At 44.8% G+C, this 22,957-nt stretch overlaps 1 protein-coding gene and 1 pseudogene across 1 annotated transcript; both read right to left on the bottom strand.

Moving 5' to 3' along the window:
- Positions 1-236: 236 nt before the first annotated feature.
- Positions 237-4,542, bottom strand: LOC119291775 (probable cytokinin riboside 5'-monophosphate phosphoribohydrolase LOGL3). Its single transcript, XM_037570584.1, has 7 exons — positions 4,367-4,542; positions 3,183-3,280; positions 3,029-3,059; positions 1,283-1,382; positions 1,006-1,076; positions 768-911; positions 237-642 (listed from the first exon to the last, which is right to left on the bottom strand). The coding sequence occupies exons 1-7, from the start codon at positions 4,469-4,471 to the stop codon at positions 574-576; spliced, it is 618 nt and encodes a 205-aa protein (XP_037426481.1). The 5' UTR covers positions 4,472-4,542; the 3' UTR covers positions 237-573.
- Positions 4,543-22,541: 17,999 nt separating this feature from the next.
- LOC119292899 lies at positions 22,542-22,957 on the bottom strand (annotated as a pseudogene).

Genomic DNA, 22,957 nt, shown 5'->3' with positions numbered 1-22,957 from the left:
AACCCGAAAAGCCAAAAAAATAATTTAAAGGCTGAAAACGTGTAAACAAAAAAAATGGAGGAAGCACCCAGAGCACGACTAGTGGTGGCGGCTGAGTGCGCACCAAGTGGCTCGCTCCCAGCCCACCGAAAGTGACCATTGCGGGGGCTCCCGAAGGAGTACTCATTAGTTAGTTGCTCTCGTTTTTGGGTACATCAGCTTCAGCAAACTTACAACTTAAAACTTGCTTTCTCAAGAAAAAAAAGATGAAACAACTGCCTTCAAATAACCGAATAATCTTTGGAGTATTATTCATTGCCAAGAAGTGCACCCTGCTTCAGTGAATCTCGGCTGCTGGATCTTCAGAACTAATACTGATGACTGACTTAATGAGATAGATAAAGGTTGGGCACTAGCTACCTGCTACCGGAAGTTCATATTGACCACGCCCTAACATGAAGAAGCCCATATATAGGCCATCGAGACCGATCGAGTACAACTGAACTAGCTATTATCTTAGGCTAATCTTTAGCACACCGTTCGTTCGATCCGCATGCCACACGCCGACAGAAATGGCGAATGTCTGCTCGACGGTCAGAAGTCTAGGCGATCCGCCTCCCAGTCCAGCCCGGCCGCGACCATTTCGTAGTAAGGAACGTACTCCTGGCAGGGGATTAATAATGCACAAGTACTATTAGATGGCAATCAGATATAGTCCAAGACACTTAAATTGGTTGCAGATTGTTTCTGAATTTCTGCATGCAGTTAAAAGTTTCAGTTGCGCCCACCTCCAGTTTGTCCATGAGCTGGTGGGCGGTGGGGGCGGAGACGATGATGCGGCGGGCTGCGGGGTTGATGAAGCCCTCCTCTACGGCCTGGTCGATGAAGGTGAGCAGCGAGTCGTAGTACCCCTCCACGTTCAGCAGGCCGACCTGAAGAAACAATCAGCACAGCTTCATTGATTTCACCCCTGCACGATGCTAAATTTAGCCTCAGATGTCATGCATGCATGCATGTTGAGTCTACCGGCTTGTGATGGATCCCTAGCTGCGCCCAGGTGATCACCTCCAGCAGCTCCTCCAGCGTCCCGTACCCACCTTAATAATCAACCGCAAAACACATCAGATTAAGCTGCGTCCGTCAACTCACAGACGGACGGAGACAACATGTCAGAGAAGCATTTAGTAGCATCCTACAGAGCCCGTGAATATGGATATGGGGCCAGATGTCTGACGTGACCGACATGCTGAGGAGATGCAATGCAGTGCGGTAATCAACGAGGCAATGATCACGTAGTACGTACCGGGCAGGGCTATGAAGGCGTCGGAGAGGCTGGCCATCTGGGCCTTGCGCTGGTGCATGTCGCCCACCGGCCTCACCTCCCCCACCATCTCCCCGACGATCTGCCACAAAGACAATCAAGGACCATTTCTAGTACATAATCTATCCATTGGCGCAAACGTAGCATGCAGCAGAAAAATGCAGATGCATGCAGAGCTTAATTGTGCGTACGATCATGGCGCGTCATTGCGCATGTCGGCACGCAACAGGACAAACAAGCTGGATTGCTTGCCGTTGCCGGGCGCGCGGGCGGAAGAAGGAAGTCGACGACATTGCTCCTGTTCTGTGCGGTTGTGGGTGTGGTTGCGGTCACGAACTACAGCCAACGCTGCGCGGCGTGCAAGTTGCACTGCAGCCTGCAGAGGTGTTAGTAACGGCACGGGGCCTACCATAGTAAGCAGCAGCTAGTCCATGTTAGCAGAGCGTTGTCGCGCCGCTGTTAAAAACTCCACGATCGAGCTGAGACGCTGCCGAGTACCAGACCAGACGCGTCCAAGCAGACCAGTACCGTGTCTGTGCTCTGCAGCGCACATGATAAGCTAGTGAATGCGCTCAGCTGGACAGTGAATGAGTGAGTGAGTGAGAGTCCAAGGTGCCCGGATCAGCTGTTGACAGTGAGCGAGCGAGTGATTAGCACGCCTGTCTGTACGGGGCTAAGCATGACGCACAGAGAAAATCTCAGTTTAAGAACGTTCGTCCGATCGAGGAGCATGTCTCTCCCGGCCTGTGGATATTTAGATTCCATGGGAATCATACATGTTTGTCTGTCTGTTTGTTCTGGCCGGGGAACGGAATCATCACGCAATCGCACGCAAAGCTGCGGCTGCTCACGTTGTTTATGCTCACGCCCGGCTTGGATCTGCGGGTGCTCCCGTACCGTACGTGGGGTTTGGTGATTCTGTGCATTGTTTTTTCAATTTTATTTATGTGGAACAACGTCTAGCTCTGTTCTGGGTGCGTTGTGTTTCCTAGGATCAGGCTAGTCACAACGAGAGTATCATAGATAGTACTCCCTCCGTTCTTAAATATAAGTCTTTGTAGAGATTTCACTATAAACTACATACGAAGCAAAATGAATGAATCTATAGTTTAAAATGCATCTATATACATCCGTATGTAGTCTATAGTGGAATCTCTGCAAAGATATGTATTTAGGAACAAAGTGAGTATCATACATGTCAATTAGACATTTTTAATTCGTGTAACACACACACAAAAAAGAGGATTGCATGTCATGTATCATGATATGATACTGTATCATGGTGTATCAGTGTGTGTCATGCATGACAACAAATGAGGTTGCTATGTTACTCCCTCCGTCCAGAAATACTTGTCGCACAAAAATGTGAAATTGAATGTATTTAAAACTAAAATATGTCTAGATATATCCATTTCCCCGACAAGTATTTTCGGACGGAGGGAGTACTAAACAATGATACTATGCATTGTGCAGGTAGCATTGTATAATAATATCATATGAGTAATAATGATACTTTTCAGGACAAGGAAACACTCGTGCGAATAGACTAATTAGTTAGTCCTAGCTAGTAGAGCTACTACTACAGGTGAGCATTCCAAAGATTCAGTGAGGTGGTAGTGTCATGATCGAGACTTGAAAATGGATGAGCATGCCATGCTTCTTTCTGTTCCGGGATGAAATACTAGTACTGCAATAAGTTGAGTAGGAGACAAGCAGTGCAGTGCATACCTCGGGGGTCATCAGAGTCTTGGGAATGACCCTGCACGCGCATACAATACAAGGCAGGCACCAAGATGAGACGGGATTATAATGAACTGAACTGCCTACCATACTACCTGGCTGAAACCAGAATGCAAGCTTGCATGGTGCAACTGCAACTTACCCGATGACGTGCCTGCCGCCGTGGTAGACGGCCTGAGAGACGAGCCCCATCAGCCCGATGCTGCCGCCGCCGTACACCAGGTCGATGCCCCCGCCCACCTGCACCCCAACGTTGGTCAGCTAGCTCCTACTCCCTCCGTTCGGAATTACTTGTCTCGAAAATGGATGTATCTGTTCTAGATACATCCATTTTCGAGACAAGTAATTCCGAACGGAGGGAGTAGCTACGTACTACCACCGTACGTACGTAAGTACATTTGAGATCTGACTGGCAACAAGTACGCACGCACGTTCACCAAGCTGGTCCAGCAGTACGTACGTACGTACGTGATCGAGAGTGAATTCCTTGTACAGTAATACTAGTAGACAAGACGCGTCGTACGTAGCGAGTGAAATAACCTACACATGTTGAATGCGGTGGGGATACTAGTGTACTAGTAGTTAGTACGTACGTACGTACGTACGCAATACTGTAGCTGTACTGCCTGGTGATGCATGCGCCGCGCCGATACTACAGGAGGAGAAAACCATGCAAAAAAAAAAAAATACTACAAGAGGAGAACTGAAGCTGACGATCCAGTGCTTTAATCTGCGGGTGCCATCAGACCGGATCGGACACGTAATTAATTGGCTACAGCTCCTTCAACTTGGGTACGTAGCGGAGCATATAATTAATTTACCGGTCGACACGAGTAGTAAGCAGCTCTGCCCTACCACCACCAGTGCTGCACTGAGAGTGAGAGCTGCTGGCAAGTAAGATCATCGATCTCACGTACTGTAAAAGAGTACAGTATGTAGTTTGACACGGCCGGTATCTATCTCTCTATCTAAAAATAACTTGATGTCTGAATGCAAACAAATTTCACATGTCATTAATCTGGGCAAATTAAGGAGATCAATGTCAACGAGCGCGGAGGGAGAAGACCGCCCATGCATGTGCAGCAGGTGCGCATGTACTACAAGTTTCTTAATCATCTCATCAAGGCCCAGCAGACCAACAGACAGACTAGCTACTTAATCATGCAGCAATTAGTGCGCTAAAAGTCTCCCCACCTTGCTCTAGCGAGGGCGCAGAATCATTCAGCAATTGAACACAGCCCCTTTGCGATTAATCGAGGATCAGGAGCTTAACTGTGCTGCTAATTGATCAGGATGAGATGGATGCATGACTGGTACGGTACGTACGAGCTGGTTGGCGAGGTCGATGGCGGCGGCGTGGTAGCTGCTCTTGTTGCCCTGGCTGCTGCCGCAGAAGACGCACATCCTCTTGAACCTGCTCGCCTGCCTCATCCTGGCCTCTCTCCTTCCCTCTTCCTCTGGTCTGGTGTGTGTTGTGCTGTTTTCCTTGCTTGGATGTGGTGCACAACGGCTCGCAATTCCTCTCAGTGCGCCACCTATCCCTTATATAAAGGTGCGGGCTGGAGGAAGAGAGGGGGAGAGAGAGAGAAACAGAGAGAGACAGAGAGAGAGAGACCGTGCAGGAGTGTTGGGTATTGGTATTGGTAAAGGTTTTGGGCTGTCTTTTGCAACTTTGCATGAGAAAAGTACAAAACAAATGTACTGGTAAGAAGAAAAGTCAATCTTATATATATATTCAAACAAGTATAGACAGCTTGAATTGAATGAAAATTTCCATAAATCTTCTAAAATATACCCGTATTTGCGGCCTCCAAATATACTCTCCTGTTCTAAAGGCTATGAACTGTATGTAATTAAAATTTCAGAAACAATATGACCATATATGTCAACCGCGGAATAGAATATACTCCTATATTTTTTGTTTGTGCGGGGAGAAGACCATATTGGTTGATGATGTAATTTTTCATTGCTATATGTAATTCACCACACCCTCCAAACCTCAAGAGGTTATTGATGATGCTTCTGTATTTTTCAGTTTCAAAAGAGATAAAATATCATAAATAAAAGGAAAGTTACACATGGAATAATCTGCAAAGAATAATAATGATAACTTACCTTCAATACAAAATGACAAGAAATGCATGCTTATATATTTTTCATTTTGCACATGACACAAAGACTCTTAGTTTTTTCCTGATTTTTTAATTTTGTATATGAATTATGATTTTAAAAAAACTCCTAACAATCTTTATTTCCAAAAAAAAATCTCGTAAGGCTCTTTACATCTATGTTTTATTCTGAGTAGTCCATTGGGAGCGACCGGTGCACCGCACCACCCCTTATCCATCGTCCATCACGTGTCCCCCATCCAACGACTATGTCTTAATTGTTGAACTATAGACGGGCCTTGGCACCATAAATGAAATAATTCCTGAAAAATCTCAATGGCCCATGTGGGGTGTAATGATATGGTGGGAAGTTTAGTGCCACCCGGGAGTGGAGAAGAGTTGGGACATCCTTATAAGTGATTTTTTTCCCCACATGCTATTGGAGCTTGAGAGAAGGACTAGTTCCCGCACGCTTCTACGCCACCGGCCACCTCACTCCGTGTTTGTTGAACGCGAGCCAAGCTTAGATATATGTCATTCATTCCCTATTTAACTGGTTCACATATTGGCCATACTTACTGTTTTCATATATTTATAGATGTTATAGTTCTATATGTTTAGTACATGATGTTTCATATAATTTACAGTTTTGTGCTTAGTATGTCTCACATGTTCAAATATAATTAGGAAATTAATATTGTTTCTGCTATCATCCTAATTTATTTATGAATTAATAGTCCTTAGTTACTCTCTTCAGTCCTTTTTACTCCGCGTATTAGATTTGTGTCAACAAAGTTTTACCAAATTTATATTAAAAATATCAATATCTACAATACCAAATATATATATATACTACTATGCAAATCAATAAATATATATACTACTCCATAAGTAAATAGATGTGAGTATGAAACTACATTTCGTAATGAATCTAACAATATTGATTTGGTATTGTAACATTGATACTTTTTTTTATAAGTTTGGTCAAAGTAGAGTTATTTTGACTTCGGACAAAACTTATATGCAAACTAAAAAGGACCAGAGGAAGTAAGTGCTTTGCCTACCCACCAAGTACTGGATGCAAAAGCTACGCAGCCTAGCAACCCCAAGACACGCACAACGATTATTTGCAGTAACTATGTACAATGCCATATGAGACTAGCCATAGTGGAGACTAACTTCAAGAGTAACATGCACATTATCCTAGGCTATGTTACTACTACCTCCGTCCGGGTATACAAGTCCGATGAGCCACCAAGCTGCGTACGTTTTTTCAAGGCCGCTGGCTGCATGCAGCTACTTTTTCTCGGTCTGCCCGCTGTATTGTGCGCTTGATTGGCCGGGTGATGCGTGTGGTTAAAACCGAAGAGGCAACCTGGTTGCATGCTGTAAATGCTAGCCGGTGCTGGATTGGTCACATGCTAAAGCGAACGATTCAGCTGGCTGCATGCAAAACTGCCAGCGATTTGATTGGCTGCCCCCATTCCATGAAAGTAGGCGTCGTTGGTTATTAATGCTATTGCCTTGATCCTTGAGTTTTGGCTAATGGGCTTTATAAACCCGGACGGAGGTAGTACCTTCATAGTTGGTAGTAGTGTCATTCAAATCTTCATCTATTAGGTTATAAGCTCATATTGTATTGGGGTATGTGATGTTACACTAACTAGCTGAGTTACTCAATTTGCCTCTCTTCTCATTAACTCAATGCCACATAGACAATTTTGCTTAGTTGGAACTTACTCTCTCCGTCCGGTGAAAATGTACATATAGAAATTTTAGGACAAATTATGGAGCAGAGTAAAAAAATGAATTCGAAACATGCAAGCCACCATCTCTCCTCTTTAATTACTCAACCCCAAATGAGCTAAGTGTGTGTAAAAATTAAAGAAACAATGTGTAGAATGTTATTGATCTTGATTATTGTGTGATGAGAGAGAAACATTTTTTTTCTATTTTAAAGTGCATTGAAAAGATAGAAGTATACTCTTTTATGGACAAATTGTAAAGCCAAATGTACACTTTTTACCGAACGAGAGGAAGTATGTTACTCTTAAAGCTACTCCCACTATGGCCAGTCTGAAAACAGGAAATGAATACTTGCATACATGCACCCATGGCAGTAGCCAAGGACGCAGTGTTTATTGGCAGCCCAACACCCATCCGTAAATATATATGCGAATGGGTGTTGGGCTGACACATAGTTCCATTTTCGCACAAAAAATTTATGAATTTGCAAGATCTTTTAGACAGATACAAATTGGCAAGTTTTATTAGGGAGATATGAATATGCAAGCTTTTTTAGAGAGGCACAAATTTGCAAGTTTTGACAATACCAAAATGCAAAAAACACTATCTAAAATCAAGACATGGATGAAATTAATTTATTTACAGATTCAAGGTTTATATATGAATGGCTTCATAGTCCGGGGTTTAAATCTGATCTGGCCTCATAGTTCAATATTTAAATTGGACACATCTCTTTCTTGTAAAATGACACCTTTTGTTTTATTCATGATCGTCTCAAAATTTCATTTTGGGAGGTTTGTTAACTAGGCAAACCACCTAATGCTAGATTGAAAATGCGTAAATGAGAACACAAGAACAAAAAATCTTCCATCCACATGATCCGAGCAAAATATATAGTGTAGAAATATATCATCTCCACCAAACATGCAAGGTGCGCATCTTCATTTCGCCTCTACAATACACTGGCATCATCTTGCCCGTGTCTCTTCTAACGCAGCTAGTAACCTGATAACGAATGAATTCATCTAAGATTCTGTCATCAGGAGATTTCTCGGGCACTCAATCATTTAGAAACATGAAAGTACTCCCTCCGTCAAAAAATAAGTATCTTGAGCTTAGTACAAATTTATACTAGAGCTAGTGCAGAGTTAAGACACTTATTTTGAGATGGAGGGAGTATTTTATTAATTCTTTACCCGAGTTTCAGACAGATACAACAAAAAAGGTTAGGCCCATTTCAACTAGAATATACATACCTGCTGTGAATATATTTAAACCTTGACCTACACAAAATTTCTAATTATATTGTCAAGTAAAATGATGTTACCACAATCTTTTCCATGGTTAAGGAGGCAGGACAAACATGTTAAAAGGGCAGAAAAAACATGACCACAAGCAGACTTGTTCTTGTCCTTCTCCAACGGGGGCAGGTAGATGTTATTACATCAACACAAGAGATACGTACTATAACCAAATGATAGCTGCGTTGAAAGAGAAGAATGTGAGGGTAAAGAGCAAACGGCCCTATATTCTACGTCGTACTTTTTCATCGGCGTTTCGCCTGTCAGTTTGATGCATGTTGTCCCTCCGTCTAATTAAGCCTATATGCAACCATACGATTTACTATGTTTTTGCGAGGGATAAGAAAAGGCATGGTTTTATGTACAACCGCTGGAATAGTGGCAACTTCAATTTTAACCCAAACAAGGGGAAAATACTTGGTACTCCCCCCAATCCATATTAAATGACGCAACTCTATAACAACTTTCAGACGGAGTAGATGGTTCCCCGCAAAAAATAAAAAAAGCGTATGCGAAGAGAGTTTTTGGAACTTCTGTACATATGAACAAATTTTGTCGAAGTTAGCAAAAGTTACACATTTTGATTTGAACATTTACAAAAGAGTATATTTATGTAGATGTCGAGTAGATCCTTGTTTGTTTTTTAAACTATGAATGGCAGCAGGAGAGGCTACAACTGACTTATATTAACCAAAAAATATTTACAGATTTACAATTGGGTTTTAAGGCTCCCCAGCCATATATGGCTCTAAGAACATCTACAGTCGGACGTCTCAAACCATCCATCATACGCCCGTGGACATGTCCGGTTAGTGACCGGAAAGGAGAGAGAAGAAAAAACGTGACCCAGACGGACTCCTCATATCATCCATATACGTCCGGGCTGTCCGCGAACCCTCATATCCATCTCAAATATGGGAAGGATATGAAGGCTCGCAGACGCGCCCAGGCCCTCCACCACGTAGGGCATGGCCTCACCCCGGACCACATTTTCTCTTTCTTTTTTCATTCTTTTATTTCTCTCTCTTCATCTCCACCGATCACGTGCAAGTGACCGGACATATGAGAGGAAAGATGAGGAGGATGGCTGCGCGGTCGGATAAATAGGGGCTTAAAACGGACATGCCCGGTCACTGACCGGGTGCGTCCGCGGGCGTTTAAGGAGTCATATTTGTTATGTCCGGCTGTAGATGCTCTAAGAGAAGGAGGAGAGCAATGCAAACGGGTTTTAAGGCTTCCCAGCCATATATGGCTCTAAGAGGAGGAGCAGAGCAGTGCAAACAAGGTGCCACAAGGAATACAAAGGGTACACTAGACAGAAGAGTCCACAAAAGAAGTAATGAATCGAACTAGGCTTTGCTTGCTTCTGTGTTGGAGTAGGGCAAAGCACTCTTTAAATCTAGCCCACCAGGATTCAAAAGTTGGGGGCACACCCCTGAAGTATTTATTGTTTCTCTCCTTCCATATACACCCTTGAAGTAGATCCTTCTATTGTCAATTTAGTTTTTTTTTAAGAAACACAGTGCAAAAGCAGAAGCTCACACATATTCACCTCTATGAATACACGCAGACACACCCTGCTCTTACGAGCATCTTCGAGAGAAACAGCAAGAAAAACACGAAGTGGGTTACGTACAGAAGGTACAAATTGCATAACTTATTATCCATAAATTTTCTTTGCAAAAAATGCATTTTTGCAAATTTTCTTAGTGGCAAATGGCAATCTTGTTTAGCCAAAAATAATGTTTATAATTGTAAGTGTCTACTTAATTTAATGACATCACCCATCTTTCGAGTCCCAGTTAAGTGACATGAGCGAAGTAAAGTGATTTGCAGCCAGCTAGTACATCATATCCATCCGTCTGTCTATATCCAACTAACCGGTGGGTCGATAGTGCGAACCAGCGGGCAGACCAATCGATGGGCATGCAGTCCAGGTGTGCATGCATGTTTGATTGTCCTCCTATCCTACGGGAACCGCATGAACACACGACACGATCGTCGACACGAACCAAATCCTGACGCGACAGAGATCCATGATACTGCCTCATCCATCCTGCTGCTTCCTCAGCTCCTAGCTAGTACTCCCTCCGTAAACAAATATAAGAGCGTTTATATCACTATTTTCAGTGGTAGAAGTTTCGTGGATGGTTTTGTTCGTGTACCCTAAGCGATCAAGTGCATGCACGCACGTGCTTGTTTTCAGTAATTAAATTGTTCTTGTACTCCACCTCCGCCCACCCATTTTCTTCTTTATCCATCGCACGTGCAGAAAGCTAGCTAGTGGAATTATTTTTCCCGTTGGTTTCTTCCACACGCAGTACTACGTGATGGAGTCCGTCAAACCACACGATGACATTTCTCTTCCGGCGACCGGCGGTGCTAGGCCAACGGAGCGGCGGCGCGTGGAGCCCGGGCGGACGTACATGCGGTGCATGTCGATCGAGCTTTTCTTCTCCCACTCGCTGGATCGATATGGTTGCTCGTGCTTGGCCAGTGACTGCCACTGCCGCCCTCGACCGTCCGTCCATCATTTCAGGTAAGCTTTCCGTCCAGCGACTTGTCAACCCACATGCCCCTATCCGGTTGGTTCCACTTTCACCTGAGGCAACGCTGTAACACGGCCAGGTCGGAGGAGTAGGGAGGAGCCAAGCGAGCGCTCGAGTGGCGCCTGAGTGCAAGGCGAAGCGGATAACAAGCAAAGGTGGAGGAGATGTGGACGGAAGGTGAGTGAGTGCGGTCGTGCGCGCATAGGGAAGGGGAGCCAACCAACCGCTCGAGTGGCCCGTGCAGCCGTGCAGGAGATCGGTCGAGGACGCCGGGATAGCGCCGGCCGGCCGGCAGGGGCGGGACACAAAGCGCGGGCGCCAGGCTGCCGCTGCCGGCGTGCCGGCCGGCCGGCCGCGGCATGATCGTTCGAGCAGGGGGAGCCAGGGAGGCGGTATGATGATGGAGTGCTCGTCCGATTCACCGCCCACCGTGCGGCCTTTGCGGCGGATCCGGGCATGGCTATCGGAGCATCGGACTAGTACCATGGAGTACTACTATCTGCCTAGCTAGCTAGGCTTTCGGCAGTGGCCGGCACCCGTATGATGAGGCGCTGAAAGGCCGATCCATCCATCCATGGAGCGTGCGCGCGTGCATGGGTAATTAGTTGGCCGCTTCTAGCCATGCTCGGAATATGCCCGACTGCCCGTCGATCGATCGGATTGAACGGGGCCAGGCCATCTTTCTAGCTTAGCTAGGCTAGAAAGTGCAGCGACTGTCTAATCTACCTACCTTGAGGGACGCCTCTTCTGTCGTGCGAAAAAAATGGTGTCCGCACAACTTATATTTGTCTGATAGGCACGTCACATTCGGGCAATAGGTGTCGAGATGACGAGTAGGCCTGGCGCCGTGTCTATCACCCATTGGCCGCCGAGGGTGCGTTCTCGCTCTCTGCTATCTGTAAAGTAAGATGACTTGCCGAGCATTAGTCTAGCAACCACAACAAGATTAATTGTTTTTCCCCTGGCCAAATTAAGCCGTTGCGACCTCCAAATGGCACCCATGGTCACAAAATTTGTGTGGTGGGTGCACTTTTATCCACCCTACTTAAAACATGAAAAGTGGGACCACACACCTTGAGTTTCGGGTGCATATGGCTGACTCCGTCAGCATTTTTTCCGCGGACCCCCTAAACGTTTGCATATTTTCCTAAAAACGATGAGAACATCCGTCAATAAGGCGTTCAATGCCTCACGAAAGGAAACACAAGGTGTTCAATGAAATAGGAAGCGGTACATACAATAAAAATTAAACTCCGGTGAGGATTTCTCCCACACTCAGCAAAGACGCACGAAGCAGTCACTACAGCGCGGCTCCGGACAAGCTGGTGCATGTAAACAACAAATTGGAGAATATCACATTGATGTGCGGCAGCACAGTACTGCAAGATGGTTGGAGACCACCACAACAAGAACACCCCTCCAAGGTATGTTACATGTAGTACCACGGCCCATTGTATATAGTATAAAAAAATATGAAGGCCCTCAAAACTCGTATCATGCACCAAAATGCGATATATCGCCCGTTGCAAACCTATAGCGCAGCAAGCGCTTATAGATTTCCCGACGGGCCGGTCCATTAATAGTGGGAGTAGTAGGAGCGCGGGCACAAGTTATTTTTATTTTGAGGAAATGATATGCTTTGACAGAAATCGCCCACTGGCGCTATCTCTTCGGGCATACCCAGAAGCGGAGGCTATCGTTCTCTAGGAGGAAGTTTCAGTCGGTTCTTAGAAGCATTTGGAACCTTCTGCACGGTTTTGCGAAGATTCCAGATTTTTTTTACCGTTCCTTATATTCTTTCGGTTTGTTTTTCGATTTATATTTTTCCTTTTAAATTTTATTTTTAATTTCTAGACTCTTTTCAAATTCATGAACATTTAGACACTGTGTTTTTTAAATTCAAGTTTTTGTAATTTACGGATATTTATAAAAATGAGTGAACATATTTTAATTCACGAATAATTTTAAAATTCCAAGAACATTTTTTGGAGTAAGTGATAATTTTCCAAATCTGAGATCAATTTTTTCATATTTTCGAAAAAAAATCAAACCCAGATAAATCTTTGATATAATAAAACCGACCAACTTAAAAACCAGGGAAATTTTTGGTAGACGCACTCTCAACACGCGCCTGGCCCTGTCCATTTATAGCGCTCGGCAACGCTAATGGATGGCTGATCGCTACAAGCGATACATATCATCTCACCGTGCGACATATTATGGGCTGGGCTAATAATGCTAGGCTCAGGTATGGCGTTTCCGGTTTTAGGAACCCTCAATAAAGTTCCAGCCATGAACAATTCATGCGGCTAGTGGTCACCCTATGGTTCATCTGATACGCAAGAAGGAAAGCAATATATGAATCGACTTTCCAAAGTCCCCAGCAAACAAATGCATTCATTAATTCTTTTCTACATGATCTCATGGCGAGTGCAAATCCAGCAAGCCAGCCCTATCTCCAAGCCCGCAGCTGATGAAGTTGTACGTTGGCTCCCACCATCGGCAAATACTCAAAGTTTACTGTTGATGGGCCCGTCGCCCGCAATGGTAAGCATGGAGCAGTTGCTATGATATGACGTGATCAAGCTGGAGCATACATGGGCTCGTCAATGATAGTATTTCATGTGACCGACCCTACACTGTTGGAGTCTTTTGTTGTCCGGGAAGCACTTGCACTAGCCGAGGATCTGAATCTCGATCGTTTACATATTCCATCAGATAACTTAGGAGTAATCAACGGTATTCATCAACGATCTGGAGGAGGAAATAGAGCCATCATAGCGAAAATTGTTGATCGTTGAATCTTTTCCAGTCTTGTGTTTTTATTGACGATCTTAGAAGCTTCATCTTTTCAACCCATAATGTCGCAAAGTTTGCCTCTAGACTAGATATAGGTCGTCCTTTATGGCTGGGTACTCCCCATGACCAGCTTGTACCCTTGAACATTTCTATTATTCAACAGCCAGGCGAGATTTCTCAAAAATATCAAGAAGATTCCAGTTTGTTTTTTTTATGGATTTTCGTTTCAAATTCCTTTATTAAATAATTCGAATAAATAATTCTAAAAAGTTTGGATTTTGAAAAATGGAATTTGAAATAATAATAATATAAGTTAGAATATTTTTTAAAATATATTGTAAATTTTCAACAATTGGTTTATAAATTCAAAAAACATTCGTGGTTTCCAAAATGTTATATAACTCAAAAAAGTTTGGAAATATAACAAAATGTTCGAATTTGAAAACTTGTTGTCCAAACCACAAAAAATGTTCACACATTCAAAAAAACAATTACAAAAAAACCAAAAATGTTCGAATTGGGAAAATATTATCAAAGATCAAAAAAATACTTGAAATTTTCTTATGATTTATAAAAATGCATACAAATTTTAAAAATGTTCACTTCTCAAATTAGTAAGCTCTACATATTATTGTTTCAAAAAATCGACAAAAAACATAATGAAAATGGAAAAACACTAAAGACAGTACGACATCGAAGAAATATCCCTCGCTACCGGGTTGCTACAGTACTAGGCGAATGGGTCGGCCCAGCAGCGCGACCTATGAGTTTTGCCCCCTGTTATACAAAGTGAGCGTCTAATCTTTTTTAAAGGTTCCGATATATTTTTATGAAATCACAAATCTTTTTCTAAAAATAGGTAAAAATTCGAATCTTTTGAATATTCTTTGGAAAGCACGAAAAAATTCGAAATTATGAAGATTTTTCGGAAAATTAGGAATATTCTGTGAATCCCGGACAATTTCTGTATTTGTGAATAAATTTTAAAATGAATCATTTTTTTAAGTTCTTTTATAAAAAATGCACATATTTTTAAAAAAATTTGAACAAATTTTGAGAAGGGGAACCTTTTTTGGGAAATTTTGAATTAGAAAAACAAAAAAGAAGCAAAAAAAAGAACTAGTAAATAAAATAACAGAAAGAAAGAAAACCGATTTCGGAACCTTCTAGAAGGTTTCAAAACTGGCTATCGAAGTCAGCTATACTAGCTACAAATAGGTCGGCCCATTTACTCGTTCGTTTAATTACCTATTTGTTTCGCCGACAGTTTGCCACAATGAGTGGCAAATAGGATTCGCCAATAAGTCCGTCGTTTTGTTTGTTTGGCAGTTTACCTCCTAGTCCTCTCCCTCAATTGTGTGTTTCTATTTTTTAGCAAACATGAGCTCTCCAAATGAGGGCTCTCCTTTAATATCTACAATCTACTACTACTACCCAAAGGAATGCTCCTCTACAGGCATCATTCTTGGACGGCTGTGGAAATGGTGGATGCATCAGGATGGAAAGTTGTCGCTATGGTCGCAATGGTGTCGAGGCTTCTGTGACGATAATGACGAGGGAGAGCAATGTCGGGGAGGCGTCATGGTTGTGTTAGTTGGCTCTTTTTTCAGCGTGTCTACGGGATTGCCTCGGTTTGTTGGTTGTTGCAAAGTTGGAGCAGCGGTGGCGGGTCTTGGTGGCGACGGTGACGAGCAACATGTGGTACGTTCAATGGTCTTTCGCGGCTCCAGCCTTGCATAGTCCTTCGTAGCTCTCCGTCAGAGTTGGGATTGCGTTGTCCTTGTCGCAGGTGGCTAAGTTCTGACGTGGATCTTCATGTGACTCTGCACGACCTATACATAGTGGTTGGGTCGACGATCGTCACGACGAAGTCGGAGTCGCTTGCTCCAGATTAGGGATTGCGATGACGCATGGTGAGAAGTGGTGATGATAACACCCTTGTAAAATGTTGACAAAGCCCTCTTTGAAGATGTGTGTGTAGGCTACCTTCTGTCGAACCTTTCACAGGTTCACGATGTGTTCCACGTGTCACAACTCCGCCGCTGCTTCAAGGACCCAATTCAAGCAGTGGATCATGAAGTGCTTGAATTGCAACAAGACCTCTCCCATAAAGAACATCTAGTTCGCATTCTCGACCAAGCACAACGCCGCACACGTCAGAAGGCGATCAAGTTCCTCAAGGTCCAGTGGTCGCATCACTCTGGAGACGAAGCCACTTGGGAATGCGAGGATCACTTGAGTGACGAGTACCCTGCTTTGTTCCTTCTACCTCCTAAATCTCGGGATGAGATTTCTTGTAGTGGAGGAAAATTGTGACGCCCAGATAATTAAGCTACAATAATCCCATATTAATGGTGCCATGTCATCACATTACTGCTGCTAATCATCACTTGATCCAAATCACTATTCAAATTCCAATTCAAATTAAAGTCCAAAAGTCAAAATTCTCAAACATAAAAACAAAAATGTTCAAATTGTGGCAAATAATCACTGGTTATTTGTCATGTTGAAACCTATATTTTATAAACTATTTAAATGCCCTTTAATGAATAAAACATGGGCCAAAACAATTATATAAATGCTTCTAATTTATATAAAAAACTAAACTAATTTATTTTAGTGCCAAAATAATTGTGGTAATGGTCTAACTATTAACATTAATTTAGGGCTAGTGTTATAGTTTATAAAGCCTAAAAATAAACTAAAACTATATGCAAACAGAAACTATTTAAAAAGGAAAAAAAAGAAAAAGGCAAAAGAAGACAAATAAAAAAAAAGGAAAAGACCCCCCGGGCCAAACGGCCCAGCAGGACCGCTAGGCCGGCCCACCTGCCCAGCGCCCACCTCCCCTGTTCCTCCAACGGCGTCGCTACAGGGGAGGGGTCGCCCCCGACCACCTCGCCAGCGTCGACGCTGGGAGGGGATAAGGGCGACGCCTCGGGCTCCCCTCGTCTCCTCTCTCCCAGTTGCCCCTCTCCACTTCCCCCTCGCTTTCTCTCTCGCCCACGCACTCACCTCCCAACTCAAAATTCATCACCGACGCGCCCGTCGCCGTCGCGGCTGCACCACCGCGGCGACCGTCTTCCCCACGCTCCTCCGTCAAGTCCACCCGCTCCGCCTCCCGCGACTATGCCTCCCTGACGAGCCGCTGGACGCCGGACACCCTGCAACGCCGCCCCCAACCTATTCTTCCTCCTCGGCTTCGACGAGGTCTGCCTCCGATTGCGGCCTCCCTCTGTGCTACCGATCACTCGGGGGGCCCTTCTTGCGCCCGCACAGTGAGCTCCGCCTCTCCTTCCTCCTCTTTCTGCTCGCCTTCAGCCCCGTGCGCGACCGGCACCACAACCGTGCTCTGGCCGCTGCCATTGCTGCCGTTGTCATGCTCCCGAGCCACTAGGAGCTCGACCGACTACCCCGGCGTGCTCCTCGTGCGTCGTAGACCCATCCTAGCGGGTTAGTTTGGCCGTCCGCGCGCTCTAACGCCGAACACGCTAGAGCCCAAACTCTAGTGCCACTTCTTCTCGTCGCCGCGCCGTTTCCGGCCAGGTCCGCCGATACCACAGCCACCACCCGACGTGTCGTCGAGTGGCTGTTCGAACGCAACCGTCCCCGACCAATTTGGTGGCATGTAGACGAAATCCGCCATGCGCCCGTGCCTCCGCTGCGTTATGGCATCGCCGGTGTTGAGCCGCCGCCCGCCGCCAATGTGGTTGGCTGGGCCCCACCTCTGGGCCACTGCCAGTGGGCCCCCGGGCCCCGTTGACTGGGCAACCCAGTGTCACTGACATGCAGGCCACACCGCATATTTAGTTAATTAAAATGTTTTTATAAATAAAATTAATTAGTTAATTTAATTAGTCATTGACATGTGGGGCCCAACCACTAATTAACTCTGTTTAGCTAAATTAAACTGTTGTTAGCCCCACTATCTATGACAGGTGGGACCCAGCTGCTAGGTTTGACCCGAACAGCTGTGGTTGACCCGTCGACCTCATGCTAACGTCATGTTGATGCTCATTTCTGTTAATTTAAAAAAATTGGAAAATGTTTAAACTTTAAAAAATCATATAAAATAAACCGTAACTCGGATAAACATACTTTATACATGAAAGTTGCTCAGAACGACGAGACGAAGAATGCGCAGTCCGTTCGTCTGCCACACGTCCCTAGCATAGCGAACCTGCAACCTTCCCCCTCCGGTTCATCTGTTCGGAAGATAATTACGTGCATCTGTTTGCTCTGTATTTACTGTTTCTTCCCCCTCTTCTTCTCCGGTAGACCCCGAGACCGCTGCTGATGTCCTTGTGATCGACTACGTCAACGACAACTCTTCTTCCCTTTTAGAGTAGCTTCCAGGCAAGCCCCCCCTTTGATCATCCCGATATCGCCCATTCCATTCTCTCATGCTTGCATTAGATTTTTGCTACTGTATTTGATTGCTCCTATTCTGATGCATAGCCTACTTTTGTACCTGCTACTTTTATCCTAAACTGCTTAGTATAGGTTGGTTGGTGATCCTTCAGTGACCCCCACCTTGTCCTTGTTGCCCCTGCTTCATCATCGACGACTCGATCAACGTGATCGACGACCAGACCCGACACCTCACATCACATCACGCCCCTTTTGTTGCTCGACTCTACAGAGCTACTATGAGTGCCGAGGGTGATACCCCGTAACGCACTCCTGATGATGACTCTATAGTGTAGCTATTCGGTTGTGGTCATCGAGGGTGATTCCTCTTTCACCACACCTGATATGACTATGTTGTGCAACACCTCAAGTGTGAACCTCGAGGGTGATTCCTCCTAAGTTCAGCTTGATGATTACATCGAGTGGAATCCCCCGAGGGTGATTCCTCGGGGTTTCCTCCTTGATGTTTGGACACACGGTTACCTTAACTTTACTTGAGACCTTGGTGAAAGTCGGGCGGGTCCGGAGAGCACCCGAAGATAACTACGTGGCACAACCGGGAATTTTGGGCCCTTGCCGTAAGTCCACAAGACGGGGCGACGGGGTCACATCAATTGTGAGTCTCTGCTCGTCTCCGCAAGCCCCTAATACACTAATGGTTTGGGTATTTGTTCTGAGTTGGCCTCTGGCCTTTACGTTCTAACCACCACGCGAGAATAGTTATGGGCCCCGATGTCACAATATCAGCCGAAGCTTTGTCAGACGTCCAGTTCAGCATCGTGGGCCTGTCGGGCTAGTAACATCCATGATGAGGTGGTGCTCATCTCAGCTCGTGGCATAACGATCCGGAGTGCAACGGGCGATGGGCCCAAGACCCCGGAGTGCTTAGGATGTAGACCGGCAGGGACCTCTTTGCTGAGCCTAGGTAGGGCTGCGACGTGTTGATCTTTCGAGGCCGGGCATTGACCCAGAAAAGTGCGTCCAGCCAGAGTAATCAAGCGTGTTGGGTAACGTGGTGCACCCCTGCAGGGAAGTAATCTATTCGGATAGCCGTGTCCTCGGTAATGGACGTTCGGACTTGTATCCTAAGTTAATATAACTAGAAATGGATACTTGAGATATGTGATGGATATGTTGGCTCCGGGATTGCTTTCTCACAAGGAGTCCAGGAAGGATCTCTGGGCATTAATGTTACAACATGCTTGTTAATTAAAATGCTATTATGTACTCTTCTGAATGTTGCAAGATGCTTGGAGCTGCTTGAAGATGCTAGTCTTTGATAGGGTAGGCCTTCCCCTCTATTCTGGCATTCTGCAGTTCAGTCCACAGATACAACCCTTTCTTTTGATACCAATGCATATTTAGTATAAATCTGATGCTTGCGAGTACTTTGGATGAGTACCCACGGTTGATTTGCTACCCCTTTTCCTCCTTCTTCCCTCTTTTCGGTTGATGCAACCAGATGGTGGATCCCTGGAGCCAGATGCCACCGCCGACAGATACTTCTACATGGAGGCCGCTGAAGACCAGGAGTAGTTAGGAGGTCCCAGGTAGGAGGCCTTGCCTCTTCGATCATTGATGTTTGTGCTTGCCTTCTTAAGTCATCCTTGTTTAACTTATGTTTGTACTCAGATATTGTTGCTTGCGCCGACGCTTGTGCTTCGAGCTTATGTATTCGAGCCCTCGAGGCTCCTGGCTTGTAATATAAAGTTTTGTATTATTTTGATTTGTGTCTAGAGTTGTGTTGTGATATCTTTCCGCGAGTCCCTGATCTTGATCGTACACATTTGCGTGTATGATTAGTGTACGGTCGAATCGGGGACGTCACAATAGTGTGTCGTACTATAGGGAACATTTCTTTTTAAGATTTTGATATTGTTTTGAAAATAAAAAAAAACTTTTTTGAAAAATATGACTTGTTTCGAATCTTTTGAACATTTTTCGAAATGCACAAACTAAGTTAAATTTGTGAACATTTTTTACCATTCTGAACATTTTTTAAATTTGTGAACACGTTTTCAAATGAAACTTTTTTTAAAAAATCTTAAACATTTTTTGAAAATGTTTTGAATTTATGAACAAATTTTGAAAAGGGGACTTTTTTGAACTTTTTGAGTTGAAAAGAAAACAAAAAAGAAATAGAACACTGAAAATAATAAAAAATAAAAAAAACCCTAAAACATGGTATAGAAAACAACAAAAGATAGAAAACAAATTCAGGAACCTTCCGGAAGGTTTCCAAAACAGGCGAGGACCTTTCTAGAAGGCTTCCAAAACTGGGTACTGTAGTCAGCTGTGCTAGCTACAAATGGGCCAGAGCATTTACTCCTTCATTTTGTTACATGTGTGTTTCGCCGACAGTTTACCGCAATGAGCGGCAAATAGGACTCACCGATAAGTCCGTCCTCTTTTTGTCTGGCAGTCTCCCTGACTCCCTCCTGGTCCTCTCCCTCGATTGTGTGTGTTCTCTTTTGACAAACATGAACCATCTAAAGGAGGGCTCCTCTTAATATCTACTGTCTTTACTACTTTTTATAATTATTAACTTATTTTATATCCATGGCGCTGAAGCAAAAGACCAGACCCTCAGGAAAGAGGATAGGGCAGATCCATCCCTCTGTCGTGTTGGAGATGAGGTGGAGGGGGGGGGAGAGTAAGAGCTCTTGACCCATCACGCTGTTGTCGACGTGGGTTGAGGAAGCCATCCCAATCCGCTCCAATGGTCAGCGAGCATTGACCCCTACCTGACGTGTCAGTTGTCGGTGTTTTGCGACTTGTAGTGCCATCGAGGACGACATATTTTTCGATGGGGCATGCGAGCGAGTGATGGATTGATATGGTAAGTCATGAGACAACGAGTTTACCCACGTCCGACCCCTTCGGGAAGTGGCAAGACCGTACTCATACATTTGATTATGTATTGCTCGGCATTTGATTATTTCTGATAAAGTTATAATTGCTAAAATTTAGCAACTTTTTGTGAGTTTGATATAAGGGAAGTTGGTAATCAACCAAATCACTGGCCAATAGCCAATATTTAGCTTCTGTGCCATCAAACCAAATCAATCATAGGAGCACCTATACGGCATTTACTTGAATTTTTTATTCAAAGTCAAGTCACTTTCCCCTGTGTCCTCCTTCCGTGGCCTTCGTCCTCCTCTCTACGACGTCACTTCCGACGCCGGCCTAACCACCGGTCCCCAGGTTGAAAATTTACTAGCTGCACCAAGGTTGAAAATTGATGCATTAGATGGAAAAGCATCCAACCATGTTGATGCGTTGCATGTCTTGTTCGTGAATGAGAACAGGCCCAAAGGTGTTCAGCTTGTGCATGAGACCGAGACGAGGGTCGATTCTTTGTCGGCCCGATCTTTCACGGCACAAACTTTCATCGCAGCAAGAACTAGTCGCGGGCTTACAAAGATGTTTGCAAATCCCACGAAAACAACAAGCCAACCCCTCGATCTGAAGGAATAACATGGACGAACCGTATAGGCTCAGCTTGTATTCTCCTAAGTGTCGCGTCGCAGAAACTCATACGCCAACAGAGATTTTTGACAAGGTTTCTCTAAACTCAATAATGGCCGACGGCCGCAAACACGCGAAGTGTCTAATTCATCTAAAAAATAACCTAATCTTATATGGCACACGGACTTGGCTTTTATAATACAAGCCGACCCTTCTAACTTGACTTACAAGAACTAAACTAAATATCTGATTCTATCTCTAACCCACGGCAGAAAAAAAACAACCTAAATACTAACCGACTTAGACTTTGGTCTCCAGAAAGAGGTAAAAGCACCCCAGGTATCCTAACTTGTATGGAATGTGATGATTTAGTACCAAACTTGTAAAATGCAACTCCACCATACCCCAACTTGCACTGGATGTGACGATTTGGTCCTGGGCCTATCACAACGCGACAAGCGGCAGCCAGATGGGTGGACTGGTCTTCACCTGCACTTTTGCACAAAACACCCTGCTGTCTTGTCTAATTAACCATGGCATCATGTTTGCGATATCAGTTCAGACTGCACCTGTCTGGCACACAAATGTTGCGTGATTTCATCGAAGCTACGCATGAACTAGTTACAGTTGCACCGCTGACAAAAAAGGGGCAGAACTTGTGCTCCTTTTCAGGTTGAAACTACTACTCTGGATATTTTGCATTCCTTGTCTAGTCGAACTGAGAACGAAAGCACTTGTGCCAGTACCTTTCCGCAATAAAACACAATACAATACCAACAAAAATGTGTAGTACTAGTACAAACTTGGCAGTTAAAGCTAAGCTAAGCTGCAACAGAATGAAGTTTCGGCGAATTTTTATTTCAGATATACTATTAATAATAAAGCAGAGTTGGTCTCTTATTACTCTACTTCAATACATGTCATAAAATTTCCAGCCAACCAAAAAATATCAAAAAATACAAAAAAAGAGAGGACGGAAACGGACTGCTGCATTTGCATACCTGTTCTCTCTCTGCTTCGGAACTGAAGCTCTCGACTAACTCTGCTTCGTCTTCTTTATCCTACACTGATGTTGTACAGCAACACAACCGGAGCAACCCAGTCGGGCTCGAGACTAGCTCAATCGAGCAGCTCGATCAGTAGCTCCAGAGCGCGACCTCGCCGGCGCCGTAGGAACCGCTCCCGTTGCAATCGTCGTCGGCTCCGTCCATGTGCGAGCCGCTCTGCCAGTCGCCACTGGCGGCGCTCAACCCGTCGTAGTAGTAGGAATGCTGGTCGAGGTCCGCAATGCCGTCGTACTGCATCGCGTAGTCCTCGTACTGCACCGCCGCGGACTCATGCATCATCTTCATCATCATCGGGGGCGCCGCCGCGGGCTCATGCATCATCCTCATCATCATCGGGAGTGCGGAGCATGGCGGGGTCGACGGCGAGCAGCGTGGCTGAGTCGGCGAAGTTGAGGCAGGCGGCGCGGCCGCGCAGGGCGAGCGCCGCGACTTGGGGTTGAGGGAAGGTCAACAAAATCCTTGGTTTCAT

Source organism: Triticum dicoccoides, chromosome 4B (genome assembly GCF_002162155.2).
Source record: "Triticum dicoccoides isolate Atlit2015 ecotype Zavitan chromosome 4B, WEW_v2.0, whole genome shotgun sequence".
In the NCBI taxonomy this organism is placed as follows: domain Eukaryota; kingdom Viridiplantae; phylum Streptophyta; class Magnoliopsida; order Poales; family Poaceae; genus Triticum; species Triticum dicoccoides.
This window is presented reverse-complemented; position numbering and strand designations above follow the sequence as displayed.

What these genes read in the sequence shown, in the direction of transcription:
- LOC119291775 (XM_037570584.1), bottom strand. Translation starts at nt 4,471, where the DNA reads ATGAGGCAGGCGAGCAGGTTCAAGAGGATGTGCGTCTTCTGCGGCAGC. An exon ending in AGACTCTGATGACCCCCGAG is followed by an intron (nt 1,383 to 3,028) that starts GTATGCACTGCA and finishes TCTTTGTGGCAG; the next exon opens with ATCGTCGGGGAGATGGTGGG. An exon ending in TAGGGATCCATCACAAGCCG is followed by an intron (nt 912 to 1,005) that starts GTAGACTCAACA and finishes TTGTTTCTTCAG; the next exon opens with GTCGGCCTGCTGAACGTGGA.